Source organism: Microtus ochrogaster, linkage group LG3, assembly GCF_000317375.1.
Source record: "Microtus ochrogaster isolate Prairie Vole_2 linkage group LG3, MicOch1.0, whole genome shotgun sequence".
NCBI classification, from domain to species: Eukaryota; Metazoa; Chordata; class Mammalia; order Rodentia; family Cricetidae; genus Microtus; species Microtus ochrogaster.
In genome coordinates, this window is record NC_022029.1 from 520,031 (window position 1) to 538,785 (window position 18,755).

The following is an 18,755-nucleotide window of genomic DNA, read 5'->3' on the forward strand; positions in this document are numbered from 1 at the left end:
GGACTGGAAAGCTAAGAATAGGAGCCTAGGGGTAGCAGTGAGCTGACAAGCAGCTGTATGTGGCGGGGACTCTGAGCTACAGATGAGTGTAGTGTCGGCACCTTGAACCATTCTAACGGGCTGAAAGAAAGGCTTAATGAGAGGTGGAGGTGGAGAGGCATCTTGGACTCTGAGTTCGAAGTTGTAGATTATAATATGGTGTTAGGGGCTAATAGTTTGAGAAATTCTTTGATTAAGTCAGTGATAGAGATTTTTTGATTTTGGAGGAAGACAGGTGCAGACTTGAGTCCCAGCCCCTGCACTACATATCTGGAGGAATGTGAACATATGACCTTCTTTCCTGAGTCTCGCAATTTTTTTTTCCTGAAAATTAAATAGTAACACCTACTTGAATGGACTGCTAAGAAGTTTACAGAGGCTAATATACGCAGAAGCTCGGGGCACAACTGGTATGTCATGATAGCGGCTATCGTTATCCTCTCCTACATTCTGTGTTCCCTCTTCCTTCTTGTGGGATATTACCTGCCCTCCCTGACTTGACCAGTTGTTTTACAATCAACAAGGTAAGAATGTGAATGTGCTTTGGAAATAAAGAGGAAACACATGCCATGTTGTGACTAGATACCCACATTATCACCACGGCCATCTCAGGACCGCCGAAGCTTGAGGAATGATGGGAAAATTAGATCCCCAGGCTGTGAAGTTATCCAAGCATCTGGCTCTTTTGCAAGAGTATCTACAGGATCCTTCTGACGCTGGCTTTTATGGCGATGCTTAGAAGATCTCTGGTCAGACTGGAGGAGTTAAGGCAGACTGCACACTGGAGTGCGTTCTCCAGTGGATGTTTATTTAGTGAGGTTAATATGTGTTGTGCAGTCGATTTTGACATGGAATTGTCACAACTTCAGGAGACAGAAACTATTCTTGCTCTATTTCATAAGTAAAAACAAAAACAAAAGAACAAGACACCCTCCCCATTAAGATCCTGTGTCGTTAAGTACCTTGAATGATCATAGGACTTCTGCGTATTCCAGCGAGGACTCTCCCGTGTCTATTTCCGCCCGCCTAATGTAAACTTGGCACATACACTGTAGTCCTTTGTGACTTCTAGCAGATGGTGGAGTTTAGGAAAGTTGGCACTTTGTCAAAGTTTTCAGAGAGAAAAGTGAAGTTACGAGGAAAATAATTTGACAATTAGGATTACCTTCTAAACAAGAAAGATAGTGGGAATTATATTAGTATCCCAATGACTTGATTCGTATAGAATGTATCTTTGAGGTAGATTTGTTGAGACCTGGGTTTGCCACTCACTACTAGTTGAGGGATTCCACCTCCTGGAAACCCCTTTATCTTTCTGAGTATTGTTTTACTCAGTGATAGAATGGATAAAGAATTTTTTATTTGTGTGCATGTATGTGTGACGGGGGATTTCCCCTCAGTATGCTGTGAATGTGTTTGGTTAATTAATAAAGAAACTGGCTTTGCCTGGTAGGGTAGAACAGAGCTAGGTGGGGAAAACGAAACCAAATGCTAAAAAAAGAAGGACAGAGTCAGGGAGAAGCCAGAGACAGACGTGCTGAAACTTTGCTGGTGGACCACGACCTTGTGGTGATGCACAGATTAATGGAGATGGGTTAATTAAGATGTAAGAGTTAGCCATTAAGAAGCTAGAGCTCATGGGCCAAGTAGTGATTTAAATAATATAGTTTCTGTGTGATTATTTCAGGTCTGAGCTGCTGGGCAGCCGGGAAACAAACAAGCGGCCTTCTTATAGCATATGTGTTTTCCAGGAGATTATTTTTGTTCCTTTATCTCTTCCTTTCTTTCTTCCATCATTCCTGCCCCTTAAGTGACATTGTATAGAAAACAGTGCCTTCTCTACCATTGCCAGGTTGAGTTTAAATTCTTTTGATTAGCTTTGTTGTTTAAAATACCTCTTTATATTCAATGTGTCAGCTCCTTTCTGTTTAGAAATCCAGTCTTCTGTGAGTTAAGGGATAGGCTGCCATCCTAAACAATTTTTTTTTTTGCTTATACATAGAGAATTTAGCACTGCCTGATACTTGAAATGTAATGGAATTTGCTATACTTTGTCTAAAGCATATGACACTTTACAAATGTTATGATAGTGTTATTGAATATTATGAGCCAAAGTGTCCATACTAGTTGGCATGTACTCTATCATTTGATTCCCATGACAACCTTTCAGAAGGATGCTGTTCTCAACCCCAATTTACGGATGAGGGAACAAGGTCAATTCGAGGTCATGTAACATCTGCATGGCTGAAGCGTGTGTAAAGGGTAACTTGGGATGAAAAATTTACCATTTTAATGTTTTTTTTTTCTTCAAATCCCATGTTCTGCCCAAGGGCGGTGATTTCGGGTGAAGTCTTCTCCCACTCTTGGGACCTGCATCGCTGATCCAAAGGGACTAAAGAGACACAGCTTGCTACGTAAAGGGCAAGATCGTAAAGCCACATGGATGCGAATATTGGTATTGTTTCTTTTCCCTGTTTCCCTCCCTGTGGTCTTTCCTATTCAGTTCAAAGCAACTGTCTCACTGGAGGAGGCAAGGTGAGTGACTTAGTCATGTGCTGCTCCCTGGTGGCTCCTGACAGGAGATCCTGGAGGGCAGAAACCGGGCTATGGTTCTTGTGATCTGTATGATTGTACCCAGCCGTCCTGCTAGAGCCGAAGTAAACAGCTTGTGCTTTTGCCTTACACTTGGGTCCTGCTTATTTAATTAATGAAAACAGAGGGAGACATAAAAACAAGCACTAGGAAGGACTCCCACATCTCACTGTTGTCTTTTAGCCTCTTGAAAATATTTCATTGGATTGCCGGGCATATTTAGACCACCATTCTTTCATTAAAAAAAAAAAATAATCACTTGCATGTAAAAATCCGAGGAAAAGCCAAGCTGTAATAAACTGATATAGAGTTTCTAGAACTCATTTGTTTGCTCCTCCAGGCCATCAGCATGCTGTAGTAATCTTTCCAGCAGAATTTCACCAGAGCAGACAGTTAACCATATTTCCTTAGGTAGAAATTTATTTGAAATTAAACAGCGGAACTCAAGTCTGAACCATGAATGCACATGGAGTTAAGTATGAAAAAAAATTCTTACATTCAGTTTGGAAACGCTAAATAAAGTCACTGGAAACTGTGTCCTTCCCATGGTTAGAGTAATCTGAGCGGCAGGAGAGGCGTCAGAAATCTGATCACTGTTCAAATTGAGTGGTCCACGCAGCCCGAGCCCCCCAAAGCTGCGTTCAGTCCTAAAGCAACCTCCTCGTCCTGCCTTGCATTCTGTTTTCAAATTTGCCAGCTCTGTCTCCTGCTTTGTGGCTTTCAGTGGAGGGACTGATTATTCTGCGGTGCTTCTTGCGCCTCCCGGAATAAGGCTGTGGTAATGGACCCGCACTGCTCCTTCTCCAGGCATTTGGCTGAAATACTTACACCTTCGTGAGACCTGAAGCTTTTCTCCGTGCTCACCTTCGTCTGTGTACCATTCCCTTAGTGCTTTAATTTGCCCCTCCTGTCTGCTGTTGTTTCCATTCAGTCCCTTCTGCACAGCTCTCCCTAAGGCAGAGGGACCGCACAGGATTGTTGAAAGTTGTTTCAACTCTCTGAGTCTTAGTGTTCTTATATGTAAAACTGAGAAAAATCAGGCCTACCCCATAAGGTGGTTTCAAGTGAAGGGTATCAGAGCCAGTTGGTTGAAGAGTATTTGCTACTCATTTGGTGTGCTCCTCTGTTGGTGTTTTAATAAGAAAGTGATCATCCCTCTGTATTTACTGCCCCAGCCAGTACCCTGTAATCTTTATTACATTTTGCTTGATTACATGGTCTTTTTGTTTTCACGATAAAAATTTTCACTGGAAGATGAAAGACAGATACGCCACAGCACTGAGACATGACTACTAACTTGATGCTTCTGCTTCAGCTATTTCTTTTTTCTGATTAAAAAAAGACAATTACAGACATGACTATATATTATCCTTAAACACTTCAACAAATGTTTCTAAAAAGTAGCAGCAGCCTCCTGTGTAAACACATGCCTATTACAACAATATTGCTTTTTGTTCAAGTACTTGTTCAGATCAGCCTCATAGAATACTGTGAATACTCCGTTATCCTGAGTCTGTATTGTTATGCTCTTGAAGTCTAATCTAGTTAGAAGGAGAAACGAACTTCCAACTGTTTATTTCTCCTTCTTACTAGATTAGTAAGAAGCCAAAGTTCACAGGTGTGAACTTAACTCGTTTGAGAACAAATCACGAACAAGGCCATTTTTTTTTTTCTGCTGAAAGAGTTGCTAATAAACCAAAGGAGGCTTGCGGGAAGACAAATTCCTACTGGTTAGTTATAGAAAGAAATAGTCCTTAGGAGGTTGAGTATAAACTGAGGGAGTCCATAGGCTCTAATCTTACACATCACAAGTTCAGGGTCTCATCATATCAATTACCAGCTGCGATAATTTGGATGGAGAGTGATCTCCGGCAGTCCTTCTCTTAAAGACTTGGGAGGTGGTGAAGCCATTAGCAGGTGGGGCCTGGTATGAAGTTATTTAGTCTTTGAGGACTTTCTCTCGGATGAAATTTAGGACTCTAGTTCCTCCTTCTTCTTTTGCTTCTTGTTTATGAACTAAGAAATGTGCCCTTCCATGGACTCTGCCATTGTCGTGTCTGTCACCACTCGTGACCTGAAAGTAATGGATTGGCTCTAAAGCTGAACATGAAAGCAAACCTTTGTTATGGTTATGAAAAGTTGACTAATACTCAGATTTTTTTTTTCAGCTTAGGTGTGCTACTTAACTTTCCAATGTCTTTGTTTTTTGCCCATTGGTAATTTAAATTACTAGAGTATCTACCCATGTTAGACTTTCCCATACTGAGGGCAATTTCCTTCATCCACAACATATCACTCCTTCAATAACTTTGAATAGCTCTGGGATGGGAATTGGCAGCAGAGGAAGAAAGCAGTCGATCAGTCTTCTACTTATGGCTGAATGTAGTGGGGAGGAAGGGCTGTCCTTTCTGCATTGCTACCACTGATTGGCTCCAGGAGGGCTCCATCAGCTGTCTAAATAGCCATGCACTTTAGCAGCGTACCATCATTTAGTTAATGGGAGTCAAGATAATAAGACGATGTGTAATGTAAAATAGATCTTAAAACCAGGAAATGGGGATTTTTCTGTCCTCCAAAGGGAGCAGTGGGTTACTCTGTGGTGATTATGGGACCATGGTGATGTTTTTATCACAGTTCTGTCTAGCATGACACACCGAGAAGAAGTTGTTCTAACATTTGACTTCAGCAAATTCTAAAAGGAAAGCAGCTAGATCAATAAAGGAAGCGTGCATTGCAGGGGTTAGATGTCTGCTTTCAGTATCTCTGAATGGCAGAAATACTGCAGAAAATACCGCGTAGGAAAGGGAAAGTGAAGCCTTGGTTACTTAAGAACAAGCAACAATGTGTTGCCCAGAAACAGAACCACAGTTTACCTGGCGGTGGGGCAGGAGATGTCTGGGAATTTTCCCAAGAGTCTCGTCTAACTTGCAGTTACATCATCGTAATGAATGTGCATGAATGCATGGTTCTACCCATGTGGACCCATTCCTGAAGAGTTTTCCTAACACAGCTAAAGTGGTCCAAAAATAATGGTTCTCCTAGGCCTACAGAACAGAAGAACAAACCTCATCTTAATTAACTGGGACGCTTGCCCCTAATTAGAAAGGCTGTTCCAGGGAGAATTTTATAAGATAAATAGCAACACTTTAAAAAGATGTGACTTAGCACCACCAATTCATGAAAAGCTATGGCCTTGGCATGGGCAATGACAAATTAAAGACATTGATGAGCTCTGAAAAATGTCAATTTACTGACTTAGGTATCAGAGAAGAATAGAACCATGTCAGCGACACACACTTGTGCAACTTGTTATGAAATCGGTCTTCTTGCCTTGGCTTTGTTCTCCTCTATAATTAGATTGACGATCCATTGAAGATGCGTGGTGTTTTGTAGAACTGCATATTTAACCAATTTTAATTTTCTATGTGCAAAATAATCATATCCATATTAAAGTGATATAATTTTCTAAGGGCTCCAGCATTGGGAAGAACATATTTATTAAGTGCTGGGTAAGATTCAAATCTATACATATTAATGTACATATATGTATATACACTTTGGATATTCATATATTATATGTACATATACAGACAGGCTCAAATCTTGAATTTCCCAAATAACAGCTAGTTAGCCATATGTTAAATAATGTATGCTTCCACTTCATCAAATCATTTCATTTAATAAATAATTGAATCATAATGCTAATAAATGACTTGTCAAGTTCTTTAATCAATTGTTTCAAGTTAAATGAAATCTTATACTAAAGAATTTACTTCTTAAAGTTTTTCATTGAAAAAGATGATAGTGCCTTTCTTATGGAGCTACTTGAAAATTATATGAGATTGTGGGTGCTAACATTCACAGCCGAGTCCTTGACTCAAATGTGCTACATTTGTAAGGATTGTGGACATTGGGAATGGGCATTCACCGATTTTACTTTTTTTGTATGCTTTTATCCTGTAATTTTGGGAACAGCTTCATAATGTTCTGTAGAAAACCACACTCTCATTAGGATATGGTTTGGAGAGCAAATTGGGACGTGACCCACTAAGAAACCAAGCATCTCAGTGTAAGGATTCTTAATTAGAACTTTCAAAAATGAGAGGGGGATCAATCTGTCTTTAGGGGATGCAGAGATTCTGAATATAATCTCACAGCCTGAGGAAGAACAGACTTTACACTGAAGTAATTAACGGGAAGAATCATACCCAGACAAGAAGAGTGAGTCTAGAACAAGTTGCCCGTGTGTGTGGCTCTAGCCTGGCTCAATTCTTTCCTGATACTCGAGTCTATAAATTAGCTTTCTCCCCTGTTTGCTGTTTTGGCTTGTGTTAGAGTCTTTCACTTGCTAATACAGGTTTCCTAATAATGTAATTGCTAGACGATGATTAAGACAGCAACACCCTTCTCCATGGCAAGGGCAGAGCTGCAGGAAGCCAATAATTACTGTAACAAATGCTAAAAGAATCTGTTAGAGGAGCAGAGAAGAACCACCTGCCTCCGTCTGCCCACATCAGCTCTTCCTTCTCTTCGTTAGGAAATAGGAGCATCTCCGAAAGAACTTCAACAGAATAGATTTACATCTAAGGCCGAAATGAACTAGAAGACACATTTGTCAGTATATTAAGCACCAGCATGTGCTAAAACGTTCTCGTGAATAAAAACAAGTGAGTTTTTATGTTCATTTGGGTGATATGTTCTTCACAGATCCAGGTCAAGAGTCATCTAGGTACAGGCATTCCTAGATCAGGTGTACTGCACTTCAGCAGAGAGAATTAATGGTGCTCCCTGCGGGGTGTTCCTCTAGCACTTTATAGCTTCCTGCCATAAGGTGTCACCCAGGATTGCCTAGATCTGAAACAACATTCTGTCTTCCTTGTATTCCTGGCACTTGGTACCAAGTCCGAGCTGCAGTGGGTGCCGCTCAATAAATGATCTTGAAATAAAAGAAGTAACATCCCGAAAGACAAGATGGATAAATGTGAGCTTAATGACAATGCAGTCAAATGAATTTGTGATGGATTGAAATGTCATTTTCAATACTGTCTGATTAATGAATTGGCCTCAGTCTGTAGTAACAGCCTATAAAGCAATAAGGCAGCCCAGGAAAACACACAAAACACCGGCCTTGCTACTGCCCTGCAGCGTCTTTCTTCCTCTAATTTATTTTCTCTCCCAATATTTCCATCATGCTCAAATTTACCAGGTTCAATAGTCAAGCCCATTTTAAAATTTATCCTTTCTCAGACCCATGGGGAGTCTTGCTTTTTCTGATTTTCTACCTTAGTTTTTTTCTCTTGTTCCTGTTACCCCTCTTACTTATTCCTTCTTCATGCCTCAGATCACCAAACAGGTGATTCTTATTTGGTCTTCTTGGTGCTTAATTAATTGATGCATCAAGCACAATTACAATAGTTTCTGTTCAACAAACAGTGGAAATATGGTTTACATCAATCTAAATTTTGCTTTATCAAATCATCTTACAAGGGAATCCTGAAAACCACATTTTTTACTATGACTGCCTCATCCAAAATGCTCCAAAAAGTTATCTGTTCAGAGGCTAATGCCACAAACATCTGTTTAGTCTAGTAGATGGCCTTTCGTGATGACATCAATAGAACTTTCCCATGTTATTTTCTGGTCTTGACCTGTATAATCTTGTCCAAGTTGTTTGTTCCCTGGTCATCAAATACCCTTCAACTCTTGCTATCACTAAATGGCACATATTTTTTTTTTATGTGAAATTTGTCCACATTAAGAGGAACCCAAAAGCTGGAAAAGATAGGCCAAACATATTGACCTGATGAGAGTTTAATCAAATATACATAAATTTACAAGGTTTATAAAGAAATAAATGGCAAAAGGAAAAGTGAATATTAGACATCAGAAACAACCAATTGTCATAATATACAAAGAACTTGGGAAACTTCCTTTGCCGAATGGCAATGAATGATTTTAAATACAACACAGTTTTATGCTGAAAGTAACAATGATGGACTAGAGAGAATGATTTGTCTTTGAGTGTGTATAGCACATCTCCTAGGGAGTGTAGTATGGCAATATTTAGAATAAGGAAGATAAATAGAATGAATACCTAGGAAAACCTCAGTGAGTGAAATGGTTCCAGAAATAGAAGATATCTGTAAAATAAAAAATCATTAGCTTTTCTTATACATCATCACTTTGAAATGCTCTCACAATTTGAAAAAAATATGCCAAAAAATAATGTAAAAAAATCTAAACCCTTTCTCTTCCTGTGTAAATCCTACCTATATATTCTGTCTTAAGTTAATTCCTACATTATCCGAGTTTGTTGATAGCATTGTTTCCTTGATAAGTCACCATCTGGTTCCTTGTTACTACTCTCTAATTGCTGCTTTGACATTTTATTTAAGTAATACACTTGTAATTTACTTCATATTAATGTCAACTACTTAATTTGACTAGACTATTTCTGTGAAACACTTGGATATCAAGTGTCATTCACAGCCTCAATTTTGCTTTCAGATTCATTGAACAAATATCTCTTTCATTTCTGCTTACTTGGATATAAAATACTGTGTTAGGCCCTAAGAAATTGAACATTGTCTTAAACAAAACCAGAACTGTGCCTGAGACATTGGTGAAGGACCTCTGAACAATGTCTGGCAATGCTGTTTAACAAGTGAAACTTTGCAAAGATCAAAGACCCTGGAGGTAAGATACTTTCTTTTTTTTTTTTAGTTCAGTGCAGTTGATCTCCTTTCCAAGTTCACCCCTCACCCTATACTCATATTTCTTGCCATACTCTGAGAGAATAAAACAAGAGGACATTGGAGAATATGCAATGATAGGATGAATTTGGAGCGACTCAGCTCCAGTAAATAAAGACATGTAGACAGACACAGAGAGTCTGTGAATGCTGTACGTTAGTTGTGTATATACTCATGTGTTCAGGACTAATTATTATTAATAATTAGATAATCAGAATAAAGGGCAACAGAAAGTTACATGCTAGTGCAGTAGGGACAATAATATCAGAATTTCTCACCTGATAATAAAAAGGTAAGAAAAGTGCCATAAAAATGATCAAACTAAGAGTTCATCTTTTTTTTGTCCATTTTATTTTATTGAAAAATGATTTTTCCATATAATACATTCTGATTACAATTTCTCCTTCCTTAAGTCCTCCTGGACCCTTCCCGCTTTCCTACCCCTCTAAATCCACAGACGTTTTGTTTCTCCTGAGAAAACAAAGTAGCTGCTCTAGCGAGGGAAGTGGCTAAGCTAGCTCTTCAGTTCTGCTTTAGCTCCTCCCAAACCAGTACCCCAGTTTCTCCAGCAGCTCTCCTCGAGCAGAGCCCCTGCCGCAGCCTTCCTGCCTCCCAGCTTGCCCTGTATGCAATGGATCACATAGAACTTCCCCTCCTAAACCAGATTCCCTTCCACTCCTGCTCCTTCAATCACATATTGACCCACATACTGATAGTGGGAGACTTCAATACCCCATTCTAGCCAACAGGCAGGCCAATCAGGCAAAAACTAAACAGAAATTCTGGAGCTAACTGACGTTATGAACTAAAGAGAACTAGCAAGTATTTATAGAAGAGTTCACTCCAATACAAAACAATTTGTCTTCTTTTCAGGATCTCGTGGAACTTTCTCTAAAATTGACCACATACACAAAGCAAGTCTTGTTGTGATATGAGCAGCAGGGCTGCGCCCCCAGCACCCCGGCCGCCTGCTAGCTTATGCCTGAAATAACAACACACAAACTGTATTCATTTAAACACTGCTTGGCCCATTTCTATCTAGCCTCTTCTAGGCTAATTCTTACATATTAATTTAGCCCATTTCTAGTAAGCTGTGTAGCCCACGAGGTGGCTTACCAGGGAGATTCTAGCCTACGTCCATCCTGGGTCGTAGCTTCATCGCGTGTGCCTCAGAGAGCACATCTACCCAGAGAGGAGAGCTGTCCAGTCTGAGCTCACTTCCTCTTCCTCCCAGCATTCTGTTCTATTTACTCCTCCCACCTATGTTTTAACCTATGAGGCCAAGCAGTTTATTACTTAACCAATGATCTTCCTCCATCAAAGTCTCAACATATATGAGAAAACGGAAATAACTCCCTGTGTCCCATCTGACCACCACAGAATAAAGCTGGATATCCACAACAATAGAAATCTGCCAGACTCATGGAAATTGAACACCTCTCTACTCAGTGAAAAATGGGTCAAGACAGAAATGAAGAAAGAAATGGAAAACTGTCTAGAATTGAATAAAAATAAACACATATACAATATACCCAAATTTATGGGCTGCAATGAAGGAAGTTCTAAAAGGCTCTAAGAGTTCATATCACTAAGTACCCACATAAAACTACTGGAGAGATCTCTTACTAGTAAATTAACAGCACACGTAAATGCTATAGAACAAAAAGATGAAGGTATACCCAAAAGGAGTAGATGGCATGAAAAAATCAAGATCAAACTGAACAATAAAAGAATTGCTGGAGGTCCTACCATCCCTGATTTTAAGTTGTACTACAGAACTATACAATAGTAATAGAAACAGCATGGTACCGGCACAAGAACAGACATGTTGATCAGTGGAATAGAATTTAAGACCCATACATAAATCCACACACCTACGGTCACCTGAGTTTTGATAAAGAAGCCAGAAATACACATTGGAAAACAAACTTCAACAAATGGTGCTGGTCAAACTAGATGGCTACACGAAAGAGCATCCAAATAGATCTATACTCATCACCCTGCACAAAACTCAAGTTCAAATGGATCAAAGACCTTAACATAAAACCATATACACTAAATTGATAGAAGAGAAAGTAGAAAGTAGCCTTGAACTGATTGACATAGGAAAAGACATTCTGAATAGAACTACTTTAGCACAGGTACTAATTTTAACAATTGATGAATGTGAGTACCTCATGAAACTGGAAAGTTTCCATAAAGCAAAGGAGATCATCATTTAGACAAAGCAGCAGCCTGTAGTATGGCAGAAGATTTTTATCAACTTCACATCTGATAGAAGGCTAATACCCCAAATATATAAAGAACCCCAAAACTGGACACCAAGAAACAAATAATCCAATTCAAAATGGGGTACAGATATAAACAGAGAGTTCTCCAAAGAGGAAACACTAATGGCTAAAGTACACCTAAAGAAAGGTTTAGCATCCTTAGCCATCAGAGAAATGTAAACCAAAATACTTTCAGAAATTACTGTATACCAATCAGAATGACCAAGTTAAATAAAATCAAAGACAAATCATGCTGATGAGGATGTAGAATAAAATTCATCATCCGTTGTTGGTGGAAGTGCAAACTTGTACCACCACTATGGAAATCAGTGTGGCAGTTCCTCAGAAAGATGGAAATCAATCTACCTCAAGACCCAGTCACAATACTTTTGGCACAAGCCCAAAGTATGCTTCATCCTACTACAGAGACACTTGCTCAGCATGTCAATTGTTACTTTATGTATAATAACCAGAATTTGGAGACAAGCTAGATGTCCTTTAACAGAAGAAGGGATAAGTAAACATGTGGTACTTTTTTCACAATGGAATATTACTCAGATGATAAAAAAAATGAAATTGTGAAATCTGTAGGTAAATGGATGAAACTAGAAAAGAGTCATCCTGAAGTGAGGTAACCAAGACCAGAAAAGACACATATAGTTGCTAGCTTCCTGCCAGTGATTTGGTCTGTGTGTCTTGCACTGATTTTGCTGCACAATTCCTCCAAGTCTGTCTGTCTTGTTCCTTGAGTAAAAAGCTGACACTGATGAATTAATAGTTCCAGAAGTCTCCTTTCTGAGGGGACTTTCAGTTTGGACGTATTGCTATGTCCACCTCTTTCCATCTCTTAACTTGGCGTAGATTTATGAGTCTCCTATCTTCCATTGCTTTGTCCCCTGATGACATGGTTCAAGGACAGAGAAATGACTTTGTTTCAGTTTTTGTCTCCATACCGCTTTGTTTCCCCTAGATACTTGTTCATCTTAGGACAGTCAAAACACCATAATTGAAAATACAGTTTCACTCCATCAAATATTATGGATCTTGAGTGCAAAGCACGGTACATATAACCTCTTCAAAGGTGTTGGAACCAGTGGTCCATCTACTCTTCCTTCTTAAGGAAGGGCTAGTTCTTGTGATGTAAAAATGATTCAGTTAATACATAGTTGGTCTAAGGTATCAGTGATGGTTCCATGAGCAAAATGGGTCACTGTGTTAAGTAGTAGTTCATGGAGAACCATAAGCAAGAGCAGTGTGTCTAAGTTTTCTTCTTTTCAAAAAATGGGAATTGAACCCTATACATGTCAACAGAGCTAAAAATGAAGTAATTAATGAGCCTTTTATAAACTCTAAAGTGATGCGCATGTAATTTGCTAAAAAGATACAAGTATTGCCAAGAAGCCTCAAGAGACATAAAATGATGCTTACAGAGTTCTCAAATCAAGCACAATCACAGTAAATAACAGAGAAATATTAAATTATTTAGATGCCATTTCACTTGAATATCTGCAGTCCAGAATTTTACTGCATCTATTTACAATTTATCCTTAAAAGAGTGAAGATAACAATAAAATATAACTTAACAGACGTTTATGCAATGGCAGGAGACTGCAGATCAAACAATTCATACATAAAAGCAGGTAGGCTTGTTAGGAATAAAATGGCACGAGCTATGAGGATTGATGAAGGCATTTTAATAGAGTTCCCAGGTTACACAAATAGGGGTTTATAGGCTAAACTAAGAAGAGTAAGAGATGGATAAGTTGTTCTTTGGCTTATATCTCCCAACAACTGGAGGTCAACAGAATGTGTTGCCTAGGATAGATGAGAGATAATGTGTATTTCTTTATTTCTTTCTTTTTCTTTCTTTTTTTTTTCTTTTTTTTTTTTTGATTTTTGAGACAGGGTTTTTTCCGTAGCATTTTAGTTCCTGTCCTGGAACTAGCTCTTGTAGACCAGGCTGGCTTCGAACTCACAGAGATCTGCCTGCCTCTGCCGCCCAAGTGCTGGGATTAAAGGCGTGCACCACCACCGCCCGGCTTGTGTGTTTCTTAAGAATCAAAACTGTAAGAACCAGGCTCATTCTCCTCCAGCTCTTGCTAAACCTTTTCTACTTGTAACTTGGCCACCAAAGCCCATGAGACTGGCGTGCCAATATTGTACCTCACCAGACATCAAATTTACAAACCAAAGATCATTGAGAGTTACCTGGCAAGTGATACGCCTTTAAATTTGAATGTGAGGGATTCTGATACCTTCAGGGTGTGTCCAGATTTACTTATGAGGAAGTCACAGAAGCATTCGTCTTATTGGACACTGAGAATTATTTGGAGAATTGTGTCAGTTCTGCAATATCAAACCATGCCAAATAATAAAGAAGATGACCAAATATATGTCCCTTTTCTTATGGTTAATAAAGCTTTCTGGAGAAAAGCTTTTTCCTCCCAGCAGGGGTGATCTCCTCCAGTCTTCCCTCACAGAATGACCTCTCTTACTTAAAAAGAACAGTGACACACATACTCCTGTTGCTTTGTGCTCTGATGCCTGCCTGTGTTTCCCCCATGAATTAGTTCTATGGGGATCAATGGAGTTTTCAAGCAAAACCCAAAGCAGCTAATTTCCTGCTCTGCACAATACTATGCCACACTCCCCATGGCCCCAAGGAGAGCATCCAGCAGACTAACTGCAACAGAGAATGCAAATGGAGCTGTGTTGAACCCAAGTCCAATTGGTTCTTTCCAACTCAGTGGCACTCGGCTAGTGACACTCTAGCTACGAACCTCAGTTTCCTTATATGGCAGATGGAAATTATGTATCTTTGGCAAAGTTTATTGCGATAATTAAAGTACAAAGTGGTGGAAAATTCCTTACATAGCTGCAAGTGGCAATATTTTATTTAACATGTGTTAGACTAGAGTAAAATAGTTCATGAAACATCCATTTTAGTAGTATGCATCATTTTAGCATACTTTAGTGTCCAATACAACCAATGAGCTGAGTGGGCATGAGTTCAATGTCCTGAGATAATGAACAGCCAGTTATTATCACCGGAAGGTAGCTAGTGGCTGCGTTTTTAAGCATAATATATGACTAAAGCAAACTGGTGTATGACATGGAACGAGAGTGGACCCGGACAAGAGAGCAGGAGGCCACTTTCAAGACTAACTGTAGCTCTGAGTTGGGAAGCCCACTTGGCCTTTCTAAGAATATATCCTCATGCAAATGCTTAGGTTCTTGATAATAGATATGGATGCTGTGAAAATTAAACAAGGTGATGTACTCAGTGTTTCTCACAGTTTGTCAAGCCTCCTCCAAATATCCCATTTGGATGTTAAAAGTCTTTATTTTTTCTCATCCATGTTGTTTTCAACTAAAACCACCAGAGGTCAGAATTTCACATAAGTTGCTGAAAGAAACTGCCATGGTAGGGATAAAAATCAAAAGGGAACATTTCCTGCTAAGAAGTTGAAAATAAACATTTCAAGGACAGAAAGAAATATAATGGGGACTTCCAGTAAAGACATCTGGTGTAACTAGGATTCTTAACCCCAAAACTGTTACTTGATGCAGCTGAGAAGCAGGCAAAAGAAAGAGAAGCAAAATTTGTTAAATATAATTAATGATGTCTGTTCAATATTAATTTATGGTGATGTATTTCATCTTAAAAATAAGAAGTATGTATGATGAATGTCCATTTTTCACATAAAGAAGCTGAGGCGTAAGTAGATCCAATAGAATCTCCTATTTTTCTGCTGTTAGGTTGTGCTTTGGAAAGGATGCTGACAAGTGGGTCTGTCTGCTGTACAGCATATTCTATAACTGGATAATATTATTGGCGTTTCATCTGCAAGTCTGAATAATTTATTTAGTTTCCTCTCTCCCAAACGAATTTAGAGTTAAGTTCCTTTAATTGTCTGTTTCTCAGAGTATCTGGAAATTTCTGAGCAGAGTACTGCTGTGCTGGTAAACACAGAAATGAGATGATTAGCCATGGGAAAAAGCACCACGCTCTGGTTTGATTGTAGCAGAAAAGATACGTAAGAAAAAAAAACCCTATAATTTGGCTCTTTAAAATGCCTACTTGGCCATCAAAATTTTTTGTTTTCCTTGTGAGGAACCCAGTATCCAGGCCTGCTTTCTTTGGAGTTGGGGAGGAGCTTTTGTAATTCTTACAAGGAAAGAGATGTAGTTTACATTCAAGAGAAGGGCCTATGTATTTCTTGTGCATCCATCTCTAATACTCTGCCCGGAAAGGAAGAAAGACAGCAGTAACCATGCTAAGGTTGCTGCAATGTGAAGGCAGGTCATGAAGATTCAGATCAAGGAAGAGTTCAGCCCCAGAACTTGAATCCCAAGCTTGCTACTTAGAGACAAGTCCTAAGATGGGTTCCTTATCTTAGCTTCCAACCCAAGTCATTTGACATGGTGCCAGGACTTGGGAAGTATGGTACCTTCCAGAGTCATAGAAACTCATTACTGAGAAGTGGCTTACAAAGCCTTTGGTGCAAAGACCATATGTCTCAGATGAGAAACTCTTATCCGTATCTCGAAGATGAGAAGTTCTGAGACACAGTGTTCCACAGCTCCTCTCTAGGTTTCTCCTTCAAGGTGCAACCCCATTTCTCCACATTAGCTTATGACCTGCTCCAATTCTCCCTGGGCTAAGGAAGAGAGTTAAGCATCAACAGATGGAAACAGTACCTGGGTTTCTAGAGACAAGACTCAAGTTTTTTACTAGGTGGAGAAATAACTAAAGGAGACATGTGGGCACTGCTGGTTTTCAATAAACACTTTGTATAGATCAAAGTGATAAAATGTAATAATGTGGTTTAAGTTTTTAAAAGGTAGGTGTCTTGTTTTTCCTTCTAAAGACTTTCTACTTTCTTTCTTTCTTTTTTCTTTTTCTAAATTCTATGTCTACAGTAGACAAGGATGACCCTGAACTTGTTCAACCTCCGGAATGTGGCGGTACCTGACTGATGATTGTGAAAAGATTTAAGATTTGATTACATATTGCATTCAGCCTTTGATGAGTGATTTTCTCAAGCTTCTCCTGTGGGCTTGCTCTTGTCTACACAAATGCTGTCCTCATTTGCTCTACAGAGTCACGCCATCTCAGAAAAATCTACGCAAAACAATTTATCTCTTTATTGTTTATGACACTAACATTTTATTTAGTGTACTGTTGTGCCTAAACAGGGCCTGACAGGAAACAATTAATGTTCACTGGTTGAATTGCAGGAGACATGGTTGGTTGATGGAGATGTGTTATGTTTAGGGCATTTAATTAAGTTTCTTGTGTGTTCTTATTCCAGTGTGAAAACTGTCGCTTTTTCTTCTAGGGGAAAAAAAAAGGAGCAGTGTTATTCTTGAGTAGATTCTCTCAGTTGCCCAACAGAGGAAGCCTTCAATATTCAGTCTTTCTGACACCACAGGGAAAACACAGTTTTCTTGTAGTCCTTGAAGAGTGCAGTAATGGATTTAAGTAAATACTTTATTTCTAACCCAAACTTTCTTTTCTGAACATTTGTCCTTACATTATTCATTTATTCACCCAGGAAATTATTTGGAAGCCCCAAGGTCTGCCTGTAACAGCCCGCATTTATTTTATGGTATCAAAGGTTAGAATCTGGATTGCGATCGTAGGAGAAAATTAATTCACTGATTAAGAAAAATGCACTTTAAGCAATACAAATTTAAATAGCTGACAAGAATTAAGTCATGTTTCTTTTCTTTCTTTCTCTTCTTTTTTAATTTTTTTTTCTGCTTGAGATTTTAAGCAGCTACCATTCTTCCACACAATAGCCCTGGGGAAGCACAGCATGAATTACTAATAGAAGCAGCCTGCAGTGCAGTGACCACTTTCAGAACAAAAGGGGAAGAACTGAAACCAGGAAAACGGATTTATTAAAAACAAACAAAACAACAACAACAACAACAAAACCCAACCAGTGCCAAAAGCAAATCCAAACCTTAAACTTCAACTCTGTTTGGGGGGAGAAGGAGAGCAATATTCGACCATTCTCCAGCTGAAGGCAGTTGACCTCAGAGACCCCACTTTCAAATAAAGAAATCCTCCTTTATACACTACTTTTGGTCCTTAATTAAAACATAATCTTCCTCACTGGAACACAGGGGCCCATTAATTACAAAGGAAACACTTCAGAATACACTCTTATCTTTGACCTCCTAGACAAATTTCTCTTTTGAATCAGTCTGAGGGGGGAAAGGGAGGAAGAAAAGTAGCTCTAGAATGAAGGGAGGTGTTTAAATCAAAGTTACCATGATCCTCATCTCCCGCTGGGTACAGTGGAAGGGATTCTCACAGCCCTCGGTGATTGCCATCAGACTCACATCCCCGTGTTCCACCCCCCTTCTCACCTCCTCTTACCTTCCACCTAGGGAAGCCTGCATAAGTAGTTAAAAGTCAACTGGTCTCCAAAATAGACAGGAAGGCAAAGGAAACTAGGGAGGAGAGGGAGTGAAGTCACCAAGCAGCTAGGGAGGATTTGAGGTGAGGGAGAGAGATTATAAATAGTATTACATGAAATCTGAGGTTTCTTCCTCACCTTTGGGTCCTGGTGAAATGGCGTGAGTGGCACAGACTTCTGCAGCAGGCCGACTATCAATATCCAGACCCAGACTCTGAACCTGCAGGAGCAATAGCAGCAGCAGGATGAATTGGTTGCCGCGAAGCAGGACGTTAAAGCCATTCATGTCTGCGGTTTCTTCAAAAGAGGGTCTCCAAGACATGCTAAATAAACAGCATTATTTTTAAGTAAAACCTGCCACAGAGAGAAAAAAAAAAGAAGTAACTGGAAAGAAAGTACATTCCAGAAATGGCTGCAAAGGCAAGCAGGAGCGGGGGGAGGGGGGGCATTCCCTTGGTTGTTTATTTTCTCAGGATCCCAAATGGGCCATACGTTGTTCAGACTGTTTCTTTTCAAGTGACAACAGTTTATTGAAAATTATCTCTAAACTAAACACTCCGATGTGCAGGTCACTGGAGCCCTCCCCATGAGTGCAGAGACTAGAGATGATTGCCGCTCAGCCCTCCAGCTGGCTTCTTCCTTTGCACTGAGCTTAAACACCACATTCCAGA

At 39.5% G+C, this 18,755-nt stretch overlaps 1 protein-coding gene across 1 annotated transcript in view; it reads right to left on the reverse strand.

Annotated features, from left to right (window-relative positions):
- Colec10 (collectin subfamily member 10) overlaps nt 1–18,445 on the reverse strand; it is a 39,302-nt gene extending 20,857 nt beyond the window's left edge. Inside the window, exon 1 of the mRNA XM_005360522.2 lies at nt 18,223–18,445. Within this exon, the coding sequence (XP_005360579.1) occupies nt 18,223–18,406 (184 nt within the window). The 5' untranslated portion in view covers nt 18,407–18,445. The remainder of the gene's footprint in view (nt 1–18,222) is intronic.
- Between the last annotated feature and the right edge of the window lie 310 nt (nt 18,446–18,755).